Raw genomic sequence first — 24,547 nt, 5'->3', positions numbered from 1 at the left:
ATGCACGTGCATTTTTGCACAGCCTTAGGGGAGTCACAGCCCCCCTGTCCCATGTGCATCATTCCGTCAGGGATGAATCACCTACTGTACAGATACAAAAGCAGCTCGCGAGGCCGAAGGAAATAAAACTGAAACTCTGCCATTATTGTGCAGCTGCTTAATGGGGATGGCAGCGAGGTTAACAGATTCAAGGCTCAGCTCATAAGCGACCGCAAGTGTTAACCATGTTTGCCTGCCAAAGCCAGTTGCCCATGAAGTACACAACATTCCTGTGCAGAGCAAAATCCTCATGTTACACGTGATACTTATGCCCTTCCATTCTCTCGCAACCTGGTCTGCCTTTATGGAGATCTTGAATATGGTATTTTTGAACTAGGACGTCCTAACTTTTGTTATAATACCTGGAGGAATTTCACCTGTAGGTGCTGCAAAGGGAATGTTCTTGTTGCGTCTTGGTGTTCAGCCCTTTCCATTTCTGTTTCCAGCAACACATGCCTGCTATTAGCTACTAAAGGTATTGACTGCTGCCTCTTGAAGGCTTTTCTCATCTATAACATGCACTTAGATGTGGAGTAGCATGCTTCCCTGTCGTCATAAGAAGAACATAGCATCCTGTTCACGCACATTAGCCAACCAGTTGCTATGGAGAGCCAACAACAGGTGATAGAGGCCAAGACCTTCCCCTGACGTTGCTTCTTGGCGTGGTATTCAGAGGATCACTGCTTCTGAATGTGGAGGTTCTCTTTAACCACCCTGGCTGGTCACCACTGATCAACTTATCCTCCATGGAGTATTCATACCTCAGTATCTTCTACATTTGATCTGGGCAATGGTTGAGCTGATCAGCTTATTTCTCACGTTTGATGGAACCTGTTGGTAAGCAAGCCACTTGTCAATAAGCAGTGGCATCCAAGGCAAGAATGAAAAGGAAGATACTTCGGAGGCGGTGAGTGAAATGAAGGCAGGCAGCATCTGACAGACTACAGAAGTAGAGGCTGGAAGCTGGCCGTCTGGCAGGAAACGAGTCAGCATCTGGGAGGGCCGGAGAGAGGGTCAAGTAGCATCCCCTGGGAATAGCTTGACTGGGCTGAGGGATTTCAGCAGTTCTCAGAGGCTTTATATCCCTCCATTGTACCAAACTGAGCGTCCAGCGTCATCTGATTTCTCAAGCCAGAAGGATCCTGGGCTACTGCTACAAACTCCCTACTGGAATTGCTCACAGTTCTCCCATTTAAGTCTCAGCAGCACAAGTAGCTGGTGCTTGATCCGTGGCATTCTGGGTTCAACCTTTGCAACTCCCGACACCCTGTTATCTTCAAAATCCTTTTGTTTCACCTGAGATTCATTTTTGTTTCTCATCCCTGTTGCTTTTCACAGCCTTCAAGTGGAAAATTTACACACACACACACACACCCCATAAAAACTCTTTTCCTTGCTGAAAAGAACTCAGTGTGAGACACTCTGATTTGGCAAGAAGATACAGGTGCCTGACTGACACTGACGGCTCGTTAGAATGTGCATCGGCAAGATTTGAGGACTTTTCTGAAGTGTGAGGCTTTGATGTCTGAAGTTGCAGATAGACACCTGTGCTTGGAAAAGGGTGAAGCTTCCACAAATCTGAAAAACGAGAGAGAGAGAGAGCGAGAAGCAGACATGGGGAGCCACTTAACTTGTCCATCTTCTGCCATTGTGACCAAAGTTTTGAATGCTTCTAAGAACTCTGTTTCCTCCTTAAGAGGCCTTCATTACATACTGCTCTGAAGAAAAGTTCTCTCGAACCTCGATCATCATTTCTTCTAGAAGCAAACTTTGTGTCTGTGTGCTTGTCACAAAGGCAGCAAACCAACAGACTAAGCTCAGGATTTTTGCATGCTGGGCAAGGAGGGAGAGTGTTCCGTGAATGTACAGAAAAACATGCCTGGGTATCATTCACCAGGGCAATAAAATCCTGCCCTCATGGACCAGCCAGGGATTTCTGTGTATGCAGGGGGCTCCCTGGGTATGCAGAATGACATGGGACTTTGTACATGAAAAAGAAGAAGAAACATGACAACGAGGACTGAGCTTGCCCAGTGCTCTCCAGGTACTGAGAGCAGTTGAATGCCAGTTAATGATTTTAGGAAAAGGAAAACAGAGAATAGGGAAATCGAGCCCCTAAGACTTATAGCATCTGCGCGTTGGAAGAGTTGGGTGGGGGGAAATTTCCCAACCATTCAATCCCCTCTCCCTTTGTACACACAGTAGGCTCTCAGCTTATGAGTTTTTTTAAATGGTGTACTAAGTTTGTCAGGGGAGGAAATTCTAACAGGTTGTTGGGATTCTTTTTGTCTAAAGTCAAATGAAATAGAATGATTGGACTATAAGGGCTAGTTCACACATACATGAAAAGGAGGTGGTAGAATGAAGTTCTTTGCTTCAAGGGCCAAGTTCAGACATGCGGGTTTTTAAAGAGCTGGGTTCCTCAGACCCAATTCAAGTTCCTTGCAGCTACATAGCAGCTTTGGGGAGTAGCTGTTAAAAATAAAGGAGACCCGAAATGGCCTCAGAATGCCTCCGTGGGGGAAGGAGCAGCTCCTCCCTCCCCCCTCAAGCCATTTCTGTGTGTCAAAATAGCACAGGAGGGAGGATTTTCCTCTGTTTTTTTCTGCTCCACATGGAGTATTCTGTGCACGTGGGAGCAGTAAAAACGGGGGAGGAACTCCTCCTGACATGAGGAAATGGCTTGAGAGGGGAAGGAGGAGCCCCTCCTCCCCACACAGAGGCACTCTGAGGCCATTTGGGCTCTCTTTTATTTTTTTATCATTTGTTTACTTTTTAACTGCTGTGTGGCTGCAGAAGCCCTAACCTGTATAGCCCAGGTGAGCCTGATCTCATCCGATCTCAGAAGCTAAGCAGGGTCGACTCCTGTTAGTCTCTTGCCATGAAAACCTTGCCAGGGGTCGCCATAAGTCAGCTATGACTTGAGGGCCCTCTCCACAACCATCCCTGCAGAAACTTGTTCTTTAAAAACCTGCACGTCTAGCGTGGCCCTAAGTGGAGGATTAAAGTTCAGGCCACTCTCCTATGCTTTCAAAAAATGCGGTAGATAGAAAAGCAGCACAGTGAGCAAAGAAAAGAGGAGAACTTTGTTCCTTCTTGCGCTGCCCCCAAACAGAGAAAATAATGTGGGATGAGATGTACCAGGGCAAAGCGCTTTGAAGCAAGGGGGTTGCAGCGCTTTGCCCTTTTTGCCAAGAAGAGAAGTGTGTCGGGCAGTTGATGTCCTTCCAAACGTTCTTGTCTTTTTGAAAGATTAATAGTCTCCCCAGGACCATTTCTATTGTATTAAGTTCAATCCCAAACTCATTTTTGTTTCATTAATTTTCTCCCATCCTCTGCTAATGAGCAGATATGAGTTCTTTCCCTCACCAACGCTCTAGCCTATGGTGCTTAATAGCTCTTTTAAAAAACCCACCACCTCTTGCTCGAGCCTGCAGTTGATTCTTCAGAAGTGATGCATGTGCCATGTGCCACAGGGGCTGGACAAGTTTTTCCTACATTGTATGAGCCATATACATTAGTGTGAGATGAGCAATTGCTAAGTGTTTAATGATGATATTCCTATCTAGCTGGAGGGAGAGAGGGAGGAAGCACACCTGTTGCTCCTTCCCTCTGTTTTCAAAGGACTTCCCTTATCTTATCTAGAATCACCTGTAGCTCTTTGGTGATCTTTCAGGTCAGAAAAGTGCTGTGGAGGGGAGACTTAAAGCCATTCCCCTTGCATCACACTCCTGACATGAATTGAGGTCCTCCACGTGCCTGCTACTGAAAAGTTGGGAGCTCTGTACACAGAACTCATGGTGTCTCATCTTTCTTGGCCCTTAATGTTGATATTGCAGCATGGCTGTTTCCACACAGCTTACCTTCCCTTGGAACGACCTGGAACATCGCACAAAGAACACGGAAGATCGCGTTTTCTCGTGTGAGATTTGCGCGATGTCGCAAGGACTCAGAATGATTTGGAAGAAATCTGTGAGCCAGCTGGAGATACTAACCAGCAGGGTTCATTTCGAGGGGGAACGCACAGGAATGCAGTTCCGGCAGTTCCCCAAAGAGGTCACATGTAAGTTGGCCCCACCCACCTGACTCTCGGCCATTTTAGGCCCATTTTGGCCTGGATTGGGGCTGAAACAGCCCGGATTGGGCCTCTGACGGGTGGTGGATCATTCTCCTGCTCATCAGCAGCCTGGTCCTGACCATTTGGGACTCCTTTTCAGCCATTTTCAGCCCCTTTTTGCCATTTTGGGCCCAATTTCAGCGCTGAATGGCCAGGATTGGGTCCAAAACAGCCAGAATAGGTGATGTCAGGGGGTGTGGCATATGCAAATCAGTTATACTAATGACACACTTCCGGTGATGGCAAGAGGCGTGGCATATGCTAATGAGTCCCTCCAGCTCTTTTTCTATGAAATGACCCATGCTAACCAGCCATCTACTACTATATAGGGAAAGTTCTAATGCTGCCTTTTTTAGATGACATTGCTTGGAGGAATTTCTCAGTGTAGGCAGTGTTGAGATAGGATAATCCAGGAGAGAGTGAGTTAGATTACCAAGGATCCTACCAAGTCGTCCAACATATTTACTTACTTGGTTTTTTTGGGCTCCCCTGCGCATTTTCCTTCCAAATAAAGACCCACAGCTGCAAAATGCAATTTAAATAAACAAAATACAATTGAAGTTAAAGAAGAGCACTTAGCCACTCCATCGTCTAGTCCTGAGTCCTCTGGGCCAGCTCAAGAAAGATCACAGTCCACAAGCCCCTTTGGCTCTTGCCCTGTAGCTTGTGCCAAAGGTTCATAACTCTCGACTAGGGTTGCCAACTCTGGGTTGGCAAATTCGAGAGGTATGGGGGGGTGCCTGGGGCGGGTGGAGTTTGAGGAGGGACCTTAGTATGGCATAATGCCTCCAAAACAGCTGTTTCCTCCCAGGAAACTGATCTCTGTAATCGAGAGTAGTTGTAATTCTGGGAGATCTCCAGATGCCACTTGGAGGTTGGCAACCCCAGTCTGGTCATGTTGAGGCTAAAATACCTGCAACAGGACAGGAAAAAGAAGCTCAGCCAAGGTTTTAAGCAGCTAACAGACATGTTTCCAAGAATCCTCTTCTGCTAGAACAGCCTCTGACCATACCTAGGTTTTAATACATGCAACAATCCAGCTGATAATTAAAGGTACCTGCTTTTCATGAGGCATACGTTGGTTAGATTTGAACCGCAATTTCCTCTCTTGTTTGTGAACTAGGATTTCAAGCCAAAATTATACTTGAGTTTGGAATCTTGGTCTAGAGGGAAAAGGGGGGGGAACATTGTTTTCAGTTCATACACCATGACAAATTATTGCTTTAATTAAATCTTTAAATTAATCCTAAATTTTAAATTTTAATTACTGAGCTGTATGTGAATCCCTTTGAGTATGTTCCTGTAAGAACAAACTATGGTTTGCTATGATCAGCTGAAGCATGCCTCCCAAACATCTCTGTGGCCATGTCCGTTGTACACCGGTCCTCCTAATCAACAACATTGGTGCTATGTAAATAATATATATAAATAAGATCTCCTAGGAAATGAAGAGGTTAATCTGTATAGTTAGTTTCGTTCGGCAGGTATCTTACCAAGCATAAGAAGAGTCGAAAGTAATTGAGCACCTTTGCAATCTTATTTGGCAACTGTATGCAGTTGGCAAAGATCCAGCTGAATTTGCCCATGGAAATTCTGTTTCCTTTGAAGTGTGGCAGCACAGTCTGTTTCCAGAGTGGCTGTGTGTCCCCCTCCCCACTTCCCAAGGTCAAATAACCATTCTCCAACTGCCTGAAGTTTCTTTGAGTCTCAGTTTTGATTTGTTTATAATTTTCACTTTCAAATTACAGTGGCAGTTTCCACTGGTTTGCATAATTAGGTGCCCTGGGCAGCTGCGTTTTTATGGAGGAAAAAGTCATATACAAGTGCCCCCATTTGAAATAGGCTCCACAGTTTTAGCAGCATTCCCCCCTCTCCATTATGGCACGAAACACATGCAGCGAAAAATCCAAATCTCCTTTCTGTACTCACAAGAAGGCTCACCACGGAAATCCAAGTAGCATCTTGCCAGCTGTTGCTGCTATTTCTCTTTTTCTTTTTTTCTTTTTTTCCCTCTTCCCTTTTTAATGGGATTTTAAACTCATCAATAAAATAAAAAGTATTGTGGTAACGGAAAGCCAAACTATGCATCAGCAGCTGGACAAACCTAAGCAGCAGTTACGCTCTCTCATCCATGCAAGTCAATGGGTTAAGAAGCCTGTAACTCTAGTTAGGATTTAGTATAGATCTCCTTTAAAAACAAAGAAACTTGAAAATAGCATTTGATAAATTGGGCTGGGGAGGTGGAGCTACAGATGCTTTATCAGTCTCCCCCATCTCAGGTAAAACGAATAGCAGGTTGGAGGATGGAAGAAATTAGACCAAGGAAACAGAATTGGAGGAAAGGGTTAAACACCCTGATCAACCACAGGTAGGGTTGCCAGCTCCAGGTTAGGAAATAACTGGAGTTTTAGGGTAGGTGGAGCCTGAAAAGGGTTTAGAGAGGGGATAGAGCTCAGCAGGTTATAATGCCATGGAATCCATCTTCTAAAGCAAAGAGAAGTCCATCCTCTTTCCTATGAGGTAAAGTGTAAAATCTACAGTTCTCTGATCCTGAATGGGCAAACATGGATGGTGTTTCATTCAGTCTGAAACTATCCACAGCTGATAAAGAGGGTCCTTGAGGAAAAGAGACACGGGACTTCATGGAACATGCAATTTCCCACCTGTGTATCCCTCTATACCTCTGGGGAACTGCTTGTGTAAGCCAAAGTATGAACTCAGTAGCAGAGAGTGAATTACTACGAGGTGGGAACATGATCTGATCACAGATCACAGTCAGATACAACATTTGATGTTTCCCATTTTGAATACTTCCAACTGTTTCTTAGTTGTGCAGTGTTCTGTGATGGTATATTTAACTCCAAATTCTGGCTAATAAGAAGGGAAGTGACTGACAATATCATGGTACCCCAAACTGACTGCCCAAGATTGGTTGCCTTGCCTGGCCAGATAGTAGGGCTGTTCTTAATTGTTGCTGCACTCCCATTTAAAACCTGACCACTCAGATAATCTTTAGAAGACCCCGCTTTGGGTCCCACCACCATCTGGTATGAGATTGGAGAGTTACACGGGACAGAGCCTTCTCTGCAGTGGTACCTAGACTATTGACCTCTTCTTTGAAGGAAGTTCATCTGGCATCTTCGTTGATGTATTTTAATTTGCAAGTTATTTGAGAGAGGATTTGCAGTAACAGAGAGAGCATTAATGTCTTTCTGTGAAGGACTTCTCAGAATAAGAGATGGAGGGTAACTGCCGTCCTTCCTGCAGCTGGCCTGACTTCCTAGGTGGGAGAATTTTATCAGTACTCATATCGTTCTCTTCTTCTTACCCATCGGAGGAGCGACGGGAGAGACTTTCTTGCCCCTTACCTGCTTTAAATATCTCTAGGCAAGTGTTGCAGTCTCTTCTTTCCCATCCTGATAAGATATCCTGACCTTTCAAAACCTGGAACCCTGTTGTATCCCTGTTATCTGGACTAGAGAGCCATGGCTTCTGGCTCCATCAGCTCAAATATTTTTCTTGTGAGTGTCTCTGCTGCCAAGATGAAGGTAGCGTTGGAAAGGATGTGTAACACATCCAGCACTCCTTTGGGATATCAGTGGCTGTTCACTTCCAGGATTGCATCGGCACATTGTGGATGTTCCACTCTGGTTTACTGTGTGCATATAGTGCCTATATCTTTCATTCGTTTTCAGTATTTTATTGTTATTGGAGCTGCTGCTATAACGGTAGTATTCTGTTTTGATTTAAATGGCATTGTTCTTATGTTGATGTAAGATATCTTATAGATGGGGAATGGGCAGAGAATAAATCATGGTTTAATGGTAGACAACTGGCCTATTTCTGGCCAACTACCTAGCACTCATTGACTGCTGTGATTCTTGTAAAGCAGGCTGCAGTAGGTAGACTTGGATCTAATCCTTGAAGGCGTGCCATGATTTTAAGAAAAAATGCAGAACCACAATCATGGGACACGGCTAAACTATGCCTCAACTCTGGCTATGCAGAACTTTCAAACTCATCAGCCAATGATAGGGATTCCAGTAAAATAAAAAGAAGATGACTCCCCAAAGACTGAAATCATCCCACCCCTATTGTAGATCATTTGATAGAATGGCAGGATAGAAATATATTAAAGTAATAAATAATGTTTGTGCCCAAGCAACTTCCCACTTACGTAGAGTGCAGCTTAAGTGAGATCTGTTCCTGGAGCACTAGAGGTGCAGTTTTAATGAGTAGAGAGGAAGAAGGTAAATGATGGCTTGCCCTACCTCCCACACCAATCATGCTTCTAGATTATTAACACCAGTATGCCAAGAAGTTTGTGGGAGGGTGCTAGGGAAGGTTAAATGGGGTGAGTAGACAGCAATAGCTGCTGGACTTATGAACGGGGTAACTTTGTAAGCAATGAGATCCCCAGCTCTTCAGACTCAAAGACATCGCAGTTGTTATCCTCTCTGACTTCTTTGGTTTCTTTTTTTCAAGGAAATACCTGTTAACTGTGGGTTTCTTTATCCTTTATGTACTTGGTAACTGTGTCCATTCTTGCTGCTCCTGGTAGCAGAGATAGCCCTGGAAGTATATCTGGGCTGTGACTGTTGAAATCCCAGATGCCAAAGGAGAACTGCTAAACAGGATTCATTTTATTGGTTGTGTTAGTTATCATATATTTTCTTGAAATATTAATTCTCCGCTGCCTCTGGGATCTTATTTGTTGCATTCATTTGATTGGATTCTGTATTCGCTTGAAATCTGCATAGCACTGGGACGCCCTGATTTCTGTCTCTTGCATTGCTTGACTTTTGGGGCTTTGCAATAGACGGCATACAGTGTCTTCCTTGAGACAACAAAGCATGCAACAATATAAACAAAATTTCCAGTGACTACTGTATAAGAGTAACAAGGGGAGCCAATTGCGGAGATGCATTGTTCATTTTTTCCCTAAACAATGAAGAAAATTTCATCAAATACTGCAATATCTATTGGGGGCCAAGCAGAACACTGACAAGTTGTGAGTGACTGCAATTTGGCAGAATGAGTGATGGGAAGGGGATCCCAAATCAGTCCTCTACTCTTGCCCCTGCTGGAGCTGATAGTGGCTTCTGAACCCTTAACTGTCTATCAGGTTCGATGAAGGAGGCTTCCTTCCTAGGTGTGACCCAACAAAAATAAATTGGGAAACACTGATGACCTTTCTCAGGGAAGTTCCAGTAGCTATTAAGACCTGGCAGAACTCTGAAAAGCTGGGTCTGTCAGTTAGCTTGGAAAAAACATTGAGCTTAGACACACCTAAGAATTTTTTTTTAAAATCCCATTATATCTGAACAGGCCCTTGATTGCATTTTGTCTGTGCGTGATTCTCTGGAGGAATCAGAAGCCGATGTTTTCTCAGCAAGTCTTTCAGCTTCCTTTTCTCTCCATTCTTCTTTTGCAGGGTATGGGTTACCTTCATGCAAAGGGAATCCTCCACAAAGACCTCAAGTCCAAAAACGTGTTTTATGACAATGGGAAGGTGGTGATCACAGACTTCGGCCTCTTCAGCATATCAGGAGTTCTGCAAGCAGGCAGGTAGGGTGCAGCGAAGCTTTGGATGACTGCCCGCTCTGGACACCTCTTGGCCCGCCTCTCCTGGTAACTTTTTCAGGGCCGAATTATCCAAGATGCACAAAGAGATTCCTGCTTTAAGGCTGCATCACAGGGAGTGTTCTGGAATGAAAAAGCAGAAAGACAAAAGCTGCCAAATCCTTCCCATTCCTGCTCAAAATCTCTCCCGTGCCCAGATTCTGTGTGTGCTTGTGGTGATAAATGTGCTCTAATCCTCGGTCCTGTAGGGGAGAAAAGCAGAAGGTATTTTCGAATGATCAAATGGTCAGAGGGGAAAGGGTTAAGCTGCCCATCGCCACTATGTTCATCTGCTGAAATTGGCAGTCTCCTGTGTCTGCTGTTCAGTCAGGGAAGAAACAATGTTTGGAGACTGTTGATGGATCTCCTTCGTAACTCCAGACTATTATAGTTTTAGGTGGACGCCGTGTTGGACTGCAGTAGATTCGAGTCCAGTGGTGCCTTAGAGACTAACAAGATTTTCAGGGTATGCACTTTAAAAAATCAGAGCTCCCTTCTTCAGATATCCGGCTCTCGAAGCTCATGCCCTGAAAATTTTGTTGGTCTCTAAGGCGCCCTGGACTCCATTTCAGGCTCTTATGAACTTGCAGTTCCTTGGAATACGCATCTGCCCTCCTTCTCCTTGCTCTCTTCACCTTTGCAGTTTCATCCATGGCCTTTGACTTCTCAGCCATCCCTGCCTCCCTTGATGCCATTGGTTGATTTACTCTGACATCACAGTGGGCTTTTTCAGATGAAGGTCTAGGTGACACGAAAAGATGAGATGAATCAGGGGCTACATTTTATGAAACGGTTGCACACCAGGAATCGTGCCGCCTCTTTTGGTGATCATTCAGGAGGACCTGGAATGAGGCCAATTATGTTCACATGCTCCCTCCATCAGACCCTGCGTCAGTCTTCTTCTGACACTCTCACAAAAATAGGCCTCCTCTTCCACCCACAGCATCTTCAGGTCACCAGTACAGGCATTCCAAATTAAGAGCCAAGCCACAAGTGACGCCTTACACAGGTTGGACGCTTGTCAGCTTCCCTCAAGTTTTGATGGGAAATGTAGGCGTCCTGGTTTTACAGCTTGGCTCTCCCTTACAGCTGCAAGACCAGGATGCACAATACCAGTGGGTTGCAGAATCAGTGGCACCTTTTGTTTAAAATCTGCATTCTTTGGTGGCATGTTAGTCTTATTGAGGGCAAACAAACCTAACACACAGGAAGGGAATCCCTTACTTTTCATGAAAGTCATTTGCCCCTTGTGACCTTGGCTTGCAGCCAAATCTTACATACAATTTACAAAGAAAAAACGCTAGGAAAAGCTAATGATGCATCTTTCAGCATCTCACCTAATTTAGCCCTAAGTGGGGATTTAAACCTGGGTTTCTCCCAAGAAAACCAGATCGCGTCCATGGAATTCTCTGTCTTATCTTCTAATCATAGAATTATAGAGTTGGAAGGTACCCCCAGGGCCATCTAGTCCAACCCTCTGCACAATGCAGGAGATTCACAACTCTCCCCCCTCCCATACACACACCCAGTGACCCCAGCTCCATGCCCAGAAGATGGCAAAACACCTCCAGGTCTCTAGCCAGACTGGGGGTCCTGTCCATCCCTTCCCCCAAAACACTGGCCCTTTTCACACTACTTACCTGCTCCCGGAATGTTGCAAAATATCACGCAAAAAACGGGGAAGATAGCGTCTTCTCGCGAGAGTTTTGCGCTGTCGCACAAAACTCTCACGAGAAGATGCTATCTTCCCCGTTTTTTGCACGATATTTCGCAACGTTCCGGGAGCAGGTAAGTAGTGTGAAAAGGGCCACCATTTATTGTTCTGATATCATTTCCAGGTGACCGGCACAGACAGTGCTCCCTGATTTTAAGTTTAACTTACTGTACTTTCAGACACTTCTTAAATTAAAAAAATAAAATAACATTAAACCCTGGCTATTGTGAAGATTTCTCGCAGTTAATTATTGCTTTATTGCAATGCCCGCCTGTGAGATAAATCACATATTTTAATCTTTCTGTAATTATGGTGTGTCAGAGGCGTCAGATTAAAGGAAGAGATAATGGCCTGCCTATTTTCTTCTCCCTCCTTCTCCACCGGTGTATCAGTTGTCAGGTTGAAGTGGTTATCCACACTGTAAGTGGGTTTCTTTTCTTTTTTTGTTAAGATAGTTGTCTATTTATATGCTCCCCAGTTTTCACCCAAACTTTTTCTCGGCCATTTCTTGGACCTAATTTTGTGGCATTTGTGTGAGTTGGAACTAAATCGATACAGAGATGGGTATCCAAGTATAGTTTCCCTACTAAGACCAGATTTGTCTCAAGAACATAAGACCAGGCCTAGTTGAATCAGCTGCAAGTTCTCTCTAGTTTGTTTGGGGGGCAGTGCCTGAGTAGAGGGGAGGTTGAAGAGGGGAGGTAGCTCAGCCACAGAGCCCACCCTCTGAAGCGGACATTTCCTCCAAGGGAATTGATCTCTGTAGTTTTGAGATCCATTGTAATTCCAGGAGAACCTTGAAACGGGTTCAGTTTTCTGGCTTCCCATTGCAATTATTATCGCCTATCATTTATATTCATCTTTGGATCCCTTCAGAAGATGGTTTCCATGAAATAACCTAGAAAGGACCTTATTTGATTCTATATGAGGCTTTTTGCACATAGGTTGGACTTTCTGCATGGTCTCTTTTAAATTTGTAAAAATAGTTTATTGGAGTGACATTGTATTTCATGCTTACATTGTATACAACTTAGGTTGTTATATAATAGGCCCTAGCACTTTGTTAATTAACATAGGAAGGGCTTTTTTTCAGCTGGAACGTGGTGGGACGGAGTTCTGCCAGTGGCGCGGAGGGCAATCTCAACTCCCCTCTGTCTGGAGGTCAGGGGGTGGGGCCACCGGCCATGTGACCATTTTCTCCGAGGGCAACCCATGGAGTTCCGCCACCTCTTTTCCCAGAAAAAAAGCCCTGAACATAGGAATGATTTTGTAAATGTGTTTACACTGCACCCTGCACTTTAACTTGGGTAAAGTTAGATATAAATCAATTGATGCTTGCCTTTATATATATATCACTCCATTTGTATATATACATACATTTTGTGATAAATCTATTACTCATGTTGATATCTCTTTAAATAGGAGTAGTTAGTATGTCACGGCGTTTGTTTTTTTGTATCGGCTTGCACTACTCTTTTGTACGGCTGGTTACCCAAGTTCAGCTTTTCATGATGGAGAGCTTTCATATGTAATTCTTTGAAGCCCATACATATTTCAGCATATTTCATACAGTTTATGGACCTCACTCCATCCTTCTTATACAGTCCTTCGCTTATTCATTTCCCATCTCTTGTCGCTTCCTAATAGTGCCACTTCCGCAAACAAAAAGTATCAAAAAATCAATTGATCTGCAGAAGTGTTCATGCTTTGCCACTCCTACATGTACACCTCTTATCTCTTGACCCAAGGTCTGCCCCCAGGTAGCACCCTGAGTTTGGAAAGAGTCTCCCTCCACCCCCACACATACACTTCTCCAAGAAAGAGCCTTGCAGACACAAGGGAGGCATTTTACCAACTAGCATACAGAGAATCTACAAACATCTGTCCCAGTGCAGCCCCTCCCCTTCCCATGACTCAGGACTAGAGGAGGCAATGGCACTCGGTGCCTTGTGTCGCTTGTGGGTTGCACCGTTACGTTCAGCCTTCAGTGGTCCCACTAGTGCTCCAGTCAAAGCACATCTTTCCATTTATTTGTTGTTACTCTGTGGAGTAAATTGCAGGGTTCCTCTGCCAGAAGAGCAAGAAGCACTAATTAGTTGTGGTACGTGGGCTACTTCTTCTCAGTGACTGGCAGTGCAGTCCTAAACAGAGTTACTACCCTTCTAAACCCATTGACTTCAGTGGACTTAGAACAGTGTAAGCATGCATAGGATTGTGCTGTAAAAAACACGGCCGGGGTTCTGCTAAGGGAAGATTATAGATAAGGAGCTGCTCCGTGCTTGGTCAGATCAGCGGTCCTTCTGGCCCAGATAACAGTGGGCATTCTAGCAAGGTCTCAGATACGGGTCTTTCCCAGGTCTACAACGTGATATAAGAAAGTGCTCCTTTCCCCCCCATTTCTTTTGTGTGTTGCCGTCCTGATCCTTTTAGCTTTTGACCATTTGTTGTTGCTAGTGATCCGAATTCATTTGTTTCTTTTATGCCACTTTCTCTGTTTCTTGGTCATACATCATTTCTGTGCAGATAGCACAAAATCACATGATTTAGATGGGGAAATTTTGTTCAAGGAGACATACAAGCTTTGAAATACGGGTTCAAATTGTACAAGGGAGAAGTTGAAATCAAACCAGGGATTTTTTAAAAAAAAAGGTTGAAGCAGCAGGGCCAAAAAATTCGAAATCGTGGTGTCTTTTTATTTGGATATGCTGGGAAAGATTCTACCTGGCACCTCCAAGCCTTACACAGACCTTCTATGGTTCTTCTAAACAATGGACTCAACTTGTAATACATGATGAATGGTAGGTTTCTAGTTAGAACAGTTGTTAAAAAGCACATGCATTCCCAGCTGGAAAAAATGTTAACCAGGCATATTAAGCAAAGGAGTTTTCTCCAGTGTTTTTTTCCCCTCCCCTGTATTCAATATTAATCCAAAGACAGCTCAAGTGAAATTTCGGACTAGGCTGCAACATAATGAATGTCTAAACCCAGCCTCTTAATAAATTGATAAATCTGTGTCTAGACAGGACCACACAGGACTACAGCTGGGGGCATTCATTATTTAATGTTTCTCTGTGCAAAAAATATCCCTGCATGTAGAAAGTTAACATGCTAGGGAGAAGGATAGGATGGAGCCCTTCTCGCTGACACACTTGTTTTCTGCATTCAAGTCCCCATGTGCCATTTGTAGCCCAGGTCTACCATCTCAGTGAGAATTCCATTTGCCAGCTGGCTGTAGACCACTTTCACCTGGCTTTCCTTTGCTCCCACCCTCCGCTGCACAGATCTCAAGCCATGAAACCAAAAGTGGGTCTTTGTGATTGAGTCACCTCAGAAAAAGTGAGATTTTTGGTGCCTTCTTAGCTTGCAGGTTAGGCTCCAGCCTCCCCCCCCCCTTTAAATACCATCCCATCATTTCTGAATAAATTCTTAAGCCTCAGAGGTCTCTTGCAAATCCAATTACAGAAACGCCTTCTCCTTGGCTTCTGCTGTTTTTCAACCAGAAAGCAAGCCGGCTGGCCCCACATGTTTTTGTGCTTCATTGCCCCTAGTCTAGGACATTGTGTCTTGGAGGAGGACCAGGAAGCGATATGCTTTCTCAAAGTTTTCTTTTTTGGCTTTCAAGAAATAACTGACAGCCTTTGCCTTGTCTTGTTCCAAGAGGCCCTCTGGCTAGGGAGTGAGGTGCCACCCTCGGTAAAGGTAGTCCCCTGTGCAAGCACCGAGTCATTACTGACCCATGGGGGACGTGGCATCACGACATTTTCTTGGCAGACTTTTTACAGGGTGGTTTGCCGTTGCCTTCCCCAGTCATCTGCACTTTACCCCCAAGAAACTGGGTACTCATTTTACCGACCTCGGAAGGATGGAAGGCTGAGTGAACCTTGAGCCGGCTGCCTGAACCCGGCTTCCGCCAGGATCGAACTCAAGTCGCGAGCAGAGCTTGAGCTGCAGTACTGCATCTTACCACTCTGCACCACGGGGCTCTTGCCACCCTTAGTAATCATTAGGAAAAATTTGACCATATTTTTAACAATATCTGGTCCTGGTGGCACAAAGAGGAAAGGGTTGTGTATGCTTTACTGGGGTCCAGGAATGCTCAGTCCAGTCTGCAGAGCAGATCCATCAGTAGAGCCACATGCTTGGCGTGCAGAAAGTCGGTTAGCTTGTTAAAAAAGTTCTTCAGTCGCATGAATGATCTCAGGTCTGTGCGTGGAAGGAGCATCACTTGTCCTTCTGTCTCCTTCCTCCTTTTTGCTCTGAGCAGAGGAGAATCAGGAGGAACACAGAACTGGAGAGGGAGGGAGGGAGGGAGGGGTACCCTTGCACCACTTAACTGACCTTGGTGATTAATTTAACAGCAGCTGGTAATTAAGAGCCATATGTGTGGCCACAAAGCAACAGGAGCCCCTAGTGCGAGAGGCTGATTCTTCTCTTTCTGCTGCAGAGCGCTCGCTCAGTTGACCCTCGGAGTGGAGCTGCATCAGGAAAGCTCCACGGGGCCCAGTGCTGATGTGCACCCCATCGTGGCAAAGCCACCCTGTAACTCCCACCAGCTCACAGAAGCAACAGAGACTTAAGCAGCCATGGCAGGTGCTCATGTTGCCCGGAGTCTGCCAAGCATCCATAGCTCTGTGGCAGAGTGCCTGCTTTGCGTACAGTCTTTCATTAAAAGGATCTTAGGGTAGCAGTGAAAAAACTCTCAGCTGCAGATCCTGGAGAGCTGGTGCCACGCAGAGTAGACAGTACTAAACTGGATGGACCAACTCTCTGACTCTGTATAAGGCAGATTCGGGTGTATTTTTTTCCTATTGAGTTCTGGCTGTGTCGAGGGCATTGATAGAGTCGCGTTTTCAGCCGGCGGACAGCCTGTGCTGGTTTATTTTGTCTGCTGCCTAAGGAACGTCAGAGAATTCCAGCGGGAGATATATACCTTCATTCGGATCTCATTCCTTCCAGCCTGAACTGTGGTAATGTGCTTCCCACTGGATTTATGGTGAGCCTGCTGGAGAGAGAAAAGCTGCCCATGTGCTCTAGTTTTGCAATGTCAATACCTGTGGCAAATGGGTCTCTGAAGTTTCCCTCACAGGATAGCAAAGATGGCTGCAACAGTGCCAGACTAATAAGAAACAAAAGAAAGGGGTAGTCTAGGTAGGTAGCCATGTTGGTCTGCAGTAGCAGGATTTGAGCCAAGTGGCATCTTAAGAGACCAACAAGAGTGTAAACTTTCGAGAGTCAGAATTCTCTTCTTCACACAGAAGGGGGGATCTTGATACGTGTCTAGAATGAGCTTAGATTACCAGAGTTGGCAGCAGGAAAGAGATGGCTGTGCATAAGAGGGGAAGTATGGGGAAATCTGCATGGACATGCATTATACTGAGAGCCAAGCTACAAGTGACGCCTGACACAGGTTGGACACTTGTCAGCTTACCTCAAGTTTTGATGGGAAGTGTAGGTGTCCTGGTTTTACAGCTTGGCTCTCAATTACAGCTGCAAGACCAGGATGCCTACATTTCCCACCAAAACTTGAGGGAAGCTGACAAGTGTCCAACCTGTGTCATTCGTCACTTGTAGCTTGGCTCTGAGTCAGCCTCTTGGCTAAATTGACTTCTCTGATTGGTAGCATCTCTGCAGGGTCTCCATTACATCACGTTTTATCCCACCCCTCTTTCAATGAGCACAGGAGGGTTCTTCCCTCCTTTCTTTTATGCTCTAAGCAAAGTTGTGAAGTGTGTTAGATTGTGAGAGAACAATTGGCCCAAGCATTACCTAGTGAATTTCATGACTATGTGGAGATTTGACTTGCATCTCTCTCTGGTCCTAGCCCAGCATTGTAACTGCTACATTACTCTAGCTTGCTCCAACAAGGAAGATCATGAGTTTGAGGCCTTTCCCAGCCTTGCTGGGAGATACCAGGGCCTTGAACATACGAAGCGGCTTTATAATGAGTCGGACTATTGATCTGTCAAGGTCACTGTTGTCTACTTTGACTGGCAACAGCTCTCCAGGGTCTCAGGCAGAGGTCTTTCCCATCACATAAGAAAATAAGGAGGATTTTGATGGAGCAGACCAGTGGTCTATCTAGTCCCGCATGCTGCCTCACACAGTGGCCAGCCAGTTTCTCTGGAAGGCCAACAACACGGCCAAAGCCTGCCTCTGAGGTTGCCCTCCTGGCACTGGTATTCAGAGGTTTACTGCCTCTGAAAAAGGACGCTTCCTTTAATCTCCATGACTAGTAGCCACGGATAGACCTCCATGAACCTGCCGAATCCCCTTTTAATGCTCTCTATTCCTGTGGCCCTCCCTACATCTTCTGGTAGTAAATTCCACATTTTAATCACTCCTTATGTAAAGATGTATTTCCTTTTGTCCATCCTGAATGTACTGCCCATAGGCTTCATTGGATGCTTTACTGCTGAGCCATAGTTCTTCCCCCAACATACTTGTATATACAAAGCAATGTGTTCTACCAGAGATATGGCCCTTCCTCCAACTACGGCAGAGTGAAGTAGCTGCCTGAAGAAGCAGAATTTAGAAAAGGAGATGTTAGAAACCACTGGGGAATGACTGAAAACGGTCTCCCTGTATCAATTTGATTTCCAGTCCAGACTACAAAACATTGAATGTCTGCACCATCTCTATTGCTCGTGAAGAATAGGGACCATGTATGTATATCTCTGCAGTGTGATGACTAAGAGCCAAAACAGACGAGACGCCTGACGTGTGGAGGACACGCGTCAGTTTCTCGCAAGGTTCCATGGGGAGTGTAGTGAGAAAGAACCTCTTCTAGGGAGATTCTCTCCCTCTTGTCTAAGCGTCTCATCTAGTCCACTCAGCTCCCTCTCACCACTGCCAGCTCCCCTTGGTCCCCTAAAAGCACTCCGCAGCCAGAGAGAGCCAAGCACACTTGTTGCTCTGAATGTTTGGAAGGTTAAGGTCCAGCAGCACCTTAGAAACCACATGATTTTAACCAGACTCTTTAGTTCATTCAATAGACAAAAGATTTCAGTAGAGCTGTCTGTTTTACAGACAGAAGGAGAGGAGTCCTAACTGACCTGTGACTGGGAGGTTGCATCCATTCGCTGAAAACTCTATTCTCTCTTGCGGTATCTTGGCAGGATGAAGGAAATGGCTTCTAGATGGGGCGAGGAGCAAAGTGACAATGTGCCATTTGCAACAGGACGGTTGGGTAGGATTCAGCAGCTATGTCACCAGGGTGATTGGTAAATACATTTAACTGGGCAGCTAATTATAAGATGTGACAAGGAGAATTAGATGGTCTGTCTGCTGTTTGGGAAGCATCTGCCTGTTTAGGAGGGATAGAGAAGCTTATAAGTTTGGGAAGGATTTTAGCATAGCCATGTTGTCAAGTGACAGAAGAAAGTTTTGGAGTAAGCAGTGAGTTTGTGCAGGGATAGCCAAAGATGGTTTGAATATATCAAATGTATAGAAGTTGATTTTCCAGAGGATTTTTTTTGTTGTTGAGCTAAAAGTCCCATTTTTGAAAAAGTACAGAAGATTCTATGGCAAGTTGTACTTTAAAAATATCTTGGTTTTTATTTTATGCTTAAACATTAACCTTACCGGGCAAACCATAAGTGAGAAGCTTTCATTTCCTTCCAAATGCAGATGATGGGATTGATGGTGAAATGATATTTCATAATGAAGACAGATTTTGTCCTTGCGGGTTGGGTAATGTCGAAGATATTGGATATGATCTGCTTTTCTACCCCTTTAATAGGTCTCAGAGGGAGAGCTCTTGGGGTCATTTATCAGAACCATGATGAGTTGACGATTGCCGTTTAAGCTTATTTATCTGTTATCAGTTGCCTGCAAATTTGTAACATATGAAGTTGCAGCATACACCATTTGTGGTTCCTGTCTCTATTCCCAGTTAATCCACAACGAGATGCTGAACTGCAGAGCTGATGTGAACGATTCATGGCTTGTTTTGCTGTAGTGATTTTTTTGGGGGGTATTGCAAGGCACTATTGATATATTCAAGAAACTGATGATGATGTGTAACATGAAGCACTGGCTGCAATTTTAACAAATCCATGCCCTGCCTAGCTTTTATTCTGCCAGTTTTACTGTCTAGTTAACACCTAGGGCCAAATGAGATGCAGGCAACAGTTTTCCAACCGTTTTTGTTAATGAAAAGCACCCACACGGTACTGCAAATTTTGGCTGCAGGAGGTTGAGCTTTTTCTGAGGTTTCCTATTAACATCCTCTTCTCCCCCTCCCCAATGATTACCCACCCCTCTCTTTTCGTCTACAGTGGGAAAGCCTCTTGGGCGAGGGGCTTTTCTACATAAATATCATTTACACATAGGAAACTGAATGTGCCCGCATGCAGTGAGTGCAGATGTGAGCTTTCACTCTGTGGCTCCTGCTGGAGTTTCCTGATACATGAAACTCTCTTCTAACTGTTGTAAACTCCTGGTGGGAGGAAGTGGCACTTAGCTTTGTCCCCAAGACAGATGCACAAGTTTCTGCGCTCTCTCTTCCTACCAGTCTCTATCAAAATGCTCCCCGCAGACACAGGGCTGGCTCAGAAGGTCTGAATACTCTGTACAGTTTTTTTCCCCTGGACCTTGGTTTGGACAGGCAGTTGCTAGATGGACTCTACAGCAAGCTGTCTAGTAGCTGAGGCCAGAAGAGTTACCTTTCTGTTCTTTTCTCTCTTTTTTTATGCCTGCCTTCAGTTTCATTTAAAGAAAAAGTTTTCAGTCCAGAACTGGAGGAGTGGGCAGACAAGAACCAGACAAAACAGCCAACCATTAAGGCCTGAAGAAACAGCTTAGAAACAAATTAAAACACATTTTAAAACAAAATAAAAACTCCCCACCACAGAGCTCAGTCTGAAAGCGTCTGTCTGTGTCAAACCGGAAATCGGAAGTCGAGTGGGTAGACCAGTTCGCGTGCTTTTTAGCTTGAGTTGCGCTCATGTCTAAGATTATCCGACGGACTGACTTGCTGTTCTTTTTCTTTTTCAAGGAGGGAGAACAAACTGCGGATCCAGAATGGCTGGCTGTGCCACCTGGCCCCAGAAATCATCCGCCAGCTCTCACCCGACACAGAAGAAGACAAGCTGCCTTTCTCTAAGCACTCAGACGTCTTTGCACTTGGGTAGGGGGTCTTTCGGTGCCTAGAGTGGGGAAATGGAGTGGGAACACCAGGACTGCTAACCTGTTTGAGCATTGTTTCTCCAATGCAGCTTTTGTTTGCCCAATTAATTGCCCTGCTCTGTAGCAAAGGAGAAAAACATCCTTTTCTGAAATTGTCCCTGCTGCCTTAGCAATGATATCTTTGCTAAGTCTTTATCTAACAGATTAATTTCCCCACATGCCACTTTGATGGACACCTTAAGAAGTGCAGCTTTAAAGTGATTAGCTCATGCCCAGTTCTTATCTGATAATGCCATGCAACAATTAAGCTCAGTGCATGTTTTATGTAACTTTTTCGCAAACAAAAAGGTAATTATGGGACTTTTTGAAAAAATCAGACTAAGCTGTGAAGAAACGTGTTTTTTTTTTAATTTAAAAACTTGCATTGGAAAAACACTGCCCTTCTCCCTTTAAGTGTCAGGCCCTGGGTTTTGAAACAGCTACATTTTGCTATTTTCAGTCTTATGCTGAGTCTGTCCATTGGTCTGTTGAGGTTAGTAGGATCTACCCAGTCTATCTACTGTCTATCTCTTTTGATCATATTTGTATCTCTCACTTCCTCTGAGGATCTGTGGGTAATGTGTACTGATTTTATCCAAACAACCTTGCAAGGTAGATTAGGTTGAGAGAGTATAAATGGCACAAGGTCACCCCGATAGATTAAAAGTAGAGGTAGGATTTGAACCTGGATTTACTTTGTCCTAGTTTACCGTGCTAACGACTGCATCACACTGTCTCTCTAAGGCTACAATCCTAAGGACACATTCCTGGGAGTAAGCCCCGCTGAATAAAATGGGACGTACTTCTGAGCAGAACTGTGTTAGGCTTGCTTCCTACATCCAGCATTCTATTTCCCATAGCGGTCAGCTACAGATCCTGTGAGAGTAGCAGTTAGAGGGCTGAGTAAGGATTAGAAAGGCCTGAGTTCAAATCCTCAGTCTTAAAATGTACTGAATGACCTTGTGCCAATCATTCTCTGTCACTCAGCCTCACAGAGTGGTTGTGAGGATCAAGTGAAAGAGAGAGAAACTGTATTTGCTGTCCTGTGTTCATTGAAGCAAAGGGAAGGGTTATAATGATGTAACAAGTGATTCCAGGAAGTCCCCAAACTGACCTGTCAAGTCAGCCTTCCCATCCCGTTTGTCCACCAGCAACTGGTGTTCAGAAGTACATGTACTTGGTAAGGCCTCAAAGAGGCTCTGCTAGAGTTGCCAGGTCCCCCAACACCCACCCTCGCCAAGCAGGAAATCGGAGGCCTGGCACTGACCTTATATTTTCCCCTGCATGCGTGCTCCCGTCTTGTGCAATAAAGTCACTTCTGGGAAGTCATCATGCGAGTCACGGGCCACCCTTAGAGGGCTCCTGTGCTCCCCAGGGGGCCTACTCGAGCCTGATTCAGCCCCGAATTGCCCAATTCGGGCCCAAATCAGGCCACTGAGGCTCATGGGAGCGCTACTGCACTCTGCAGCAACCAGATTTGGGCTGAATTGGGCTGAATTTGGGCTGAATTTGGCCCGAATCAGGCTGCTGTAGCACGCGGGAGCATGCTGCACTGCCCAGGAGCACGCTGCACTGCTTGGGGTGCACCCCAGGAGGCACATCCCCCCCTGCAGGCCAGGCAAGTGGAAGCAATGGGTGGAGAGTGGGAGCGGGGGGATCCCCAGTGGAGAACTGGCATCTCTAGGTTCCGTTGATTCTGTCCAAGGGTCCACCTAGTCCTGTTTCCTACGGAGGTCAGCCAAATGTTTCCAGGAAGTACACAAGTAGGGGAGGAAGGTCCTCTTCTTTGTCTCCCTGCAGCTGGTATAGTAAAGCAAATTGTCTCTGAATTTAGGGTTCCATTCCAAAGCACCTTAAAAGCGCTATTTAAAGCATTAGTAACCAAGATTTGTAAAATGGGCCACAGTTCCTAGAAATACATTGCACACACGTGGACGTTTTCCAATTAAGAGAAATAATGGAGCGTCTAACCTTTGTTAACAGAAACGCTTATTAGAAGCAAGTCCCCTCATAGGAAATAAGCATCTTCCTTTCAGTGTTATCACTGCAAGGGAAAATAACCCTGCATGGATCTGGGGATGGGAAACGTATGCAGAGGCGAGCAAGTTAATTGTGACTGGTTGCAGCCATCAGAATGCAGAGGAGGCTGAAGGGGTGGAAAGAAAAATAAGAGGTTATTTTTCCTTGAAGGCTGTCTCCAAATATTCTTTAGAAGACTCCTCCTTTTTGTGTGCGTGGAAAAGAGGGACAGCCATGGACATTGCTCAGTGATGTGCAAGCAGCAAAGATCGCTTTCCACTGACAAAATCCTTCCGCCACCTGAGAAGCAAGCTTGTTAGTGCGAGTGTATGTCCAGAAAATTCCCACACTGAAGGCATGTCTGTGCAGAAATCTATGGGAGATTATGACATACCGCGCGCACACATTTTCCAGATGCAGTGATTGGCCACAGTTTCCCAGCGCATGAACTCTGTCAGAATATGAATGCTGGTGCACGAGAGCAGTTAAATAAGCACACTACAAAGCCCTGGTACAGAATCCCTGGTTTGAATTTGGCCTTTGCCGCTTACTACAGGGGTATCGAATGTAATGCCCACTAATGGTTTTCCTGGTACCTACTGGCTCCTTCCCCAGTTCTGGCTTTCCTCCCCCTCGTTAGAATAGGAGGTACTTCAGAATAATGCAGGAGGGCATCGCCTTTTGTTTCCTGCAGGGAGCACACATTCAGAAGTAGCTGCTTCCATCATAGGAGGGTGTTTGGCTTGCAGCCTCATCATATTTTAAGACTGGCACCCCATGGCACTCCTCATTTTCAGAATTCCAAAGGTGCCCACAGACTTGAACCATGCAAATTCATGGCCTGTTCTGCCTCAGGCCCATTTCAGAAGAAGCAGAAAGATAGAGTCCGATGAGGAGAGGAAACTGAGTTACTTTATTCGAATAGAGGGAAGAACATGGATACAAGGGCAATAAAAGGCCAGTAAAACCAATCGTTCTTCAGAGGTCTGAGAAACATCAACTTTTATCACCTTGGGTTCAGCAAGTTATTGTTATTGAGCTGCAGGGAGACAAAGAAGTTACTGGTTGAGTTAGTTACGTGTACATATGACTTAGCATCATTCCATTGGTTTAGCATAATTAGGGGTCGTCCCCTTACTCAATTAACACTGGTAAAAGTTGTTTATCATTTCAAAGACCAAACGCTCTTTCTCTGGCAACTCTGATATCAGTTCAAGTATCCATTGGGCAGATGTGTGTCATTTTCACGACTAGCCCGGATCCGTTCCCATCCTTGATGTATCTAGCAGAACAACTACCCATTGTTAATTTATTCCCTTACATGATATAGGTGCTGGGCAAAGATCATTTCCCAACATTCCTGAAACAAAGGCTTTAATACAAGTGTCCCAATCTATGGCAGGATGATGGCCATCTATCTCTTGCAATGTTGCCAATGAGGGAACTGAGATGCTACAGGCCTGGATCTTAATTGTTTTGTTCTCACAGATTCTAGAAATGCAGTCTCATTTTCTACTGTCAGCACTTTTGTTAGCTTGCAAGGACAAGAGAAAGATGGGTAAGGAGCTTCTCTTAGTGTGGCTATGTAAAGACAAAGTCATAAAACTTGATTACATCTACATTCATATAGTCATCTTTCTGATACATGTTTGTGCTATATGTAGAGTTGCATAAAATATCACTCAGGGACTCTGAAGGCCCCTGCTTACTACTCAGAATTTAGGGGAGGTCAGGGCTGTGTCCCACAGACTCACCGAGACTGGGGACCCCATGCTACGAGGCAGCCTTAGGGCAAGCCAGTCTTTCTTAGCTAGTGATGATGGATCTTTGGGTACAAACTCTCACAGTCCTTCTCTACTGCTATGAATTTC

At 45.0% G+C, this 24,547-nt stretch overlaps 1 protein-coding gene across 1 annotated transcript in view; it reads left to right on the top strand.

Annotated features, from left to right (window-relative positions):
• Nucleotides 1-24,547, top strand: part of KSR2 (kinase suppressor of ras 2) — a 239,082-nt gene that overhangs the window by 206,737 nt on the left and 7,798 nt on the right. Inside the window, exons 16-17 of the mRNA XM_054996749.1 lie at nucleotides 9,591-9,724; nucleotides 20,488-20,619. Of these exons, the coding sequence (XP_054852724.1) occupies nucleotides 9,591-9,724; nucleotides 20,488-20,619 (266 nt within the window). The remainder of the gene's footprint in view (nucleotides 1-9,590; nucleotides 9,725-20,487; nucleotides 20,620-24,547) is intronic.

Source organism: Eublepharis macularius, chromosome 13 (genome assembly GCF_028583425.1).
Source record: "Eublepharis macularius isolate TG4126 chromosome 13, MPM_Emac_v1.0, whole genome shotgun sequence".
NCBI classification, from domain to species: Eukaryota; Metazoa; Chordata; class Lepidosauria; order Squamata; family Eublepharidae; genus Eublepharis; species Eublepharis macularius.
Note: the sequence above shows the minus strand (reverse complement) of the source record. Positions and strands in the feature narration are given on the sequence as shown.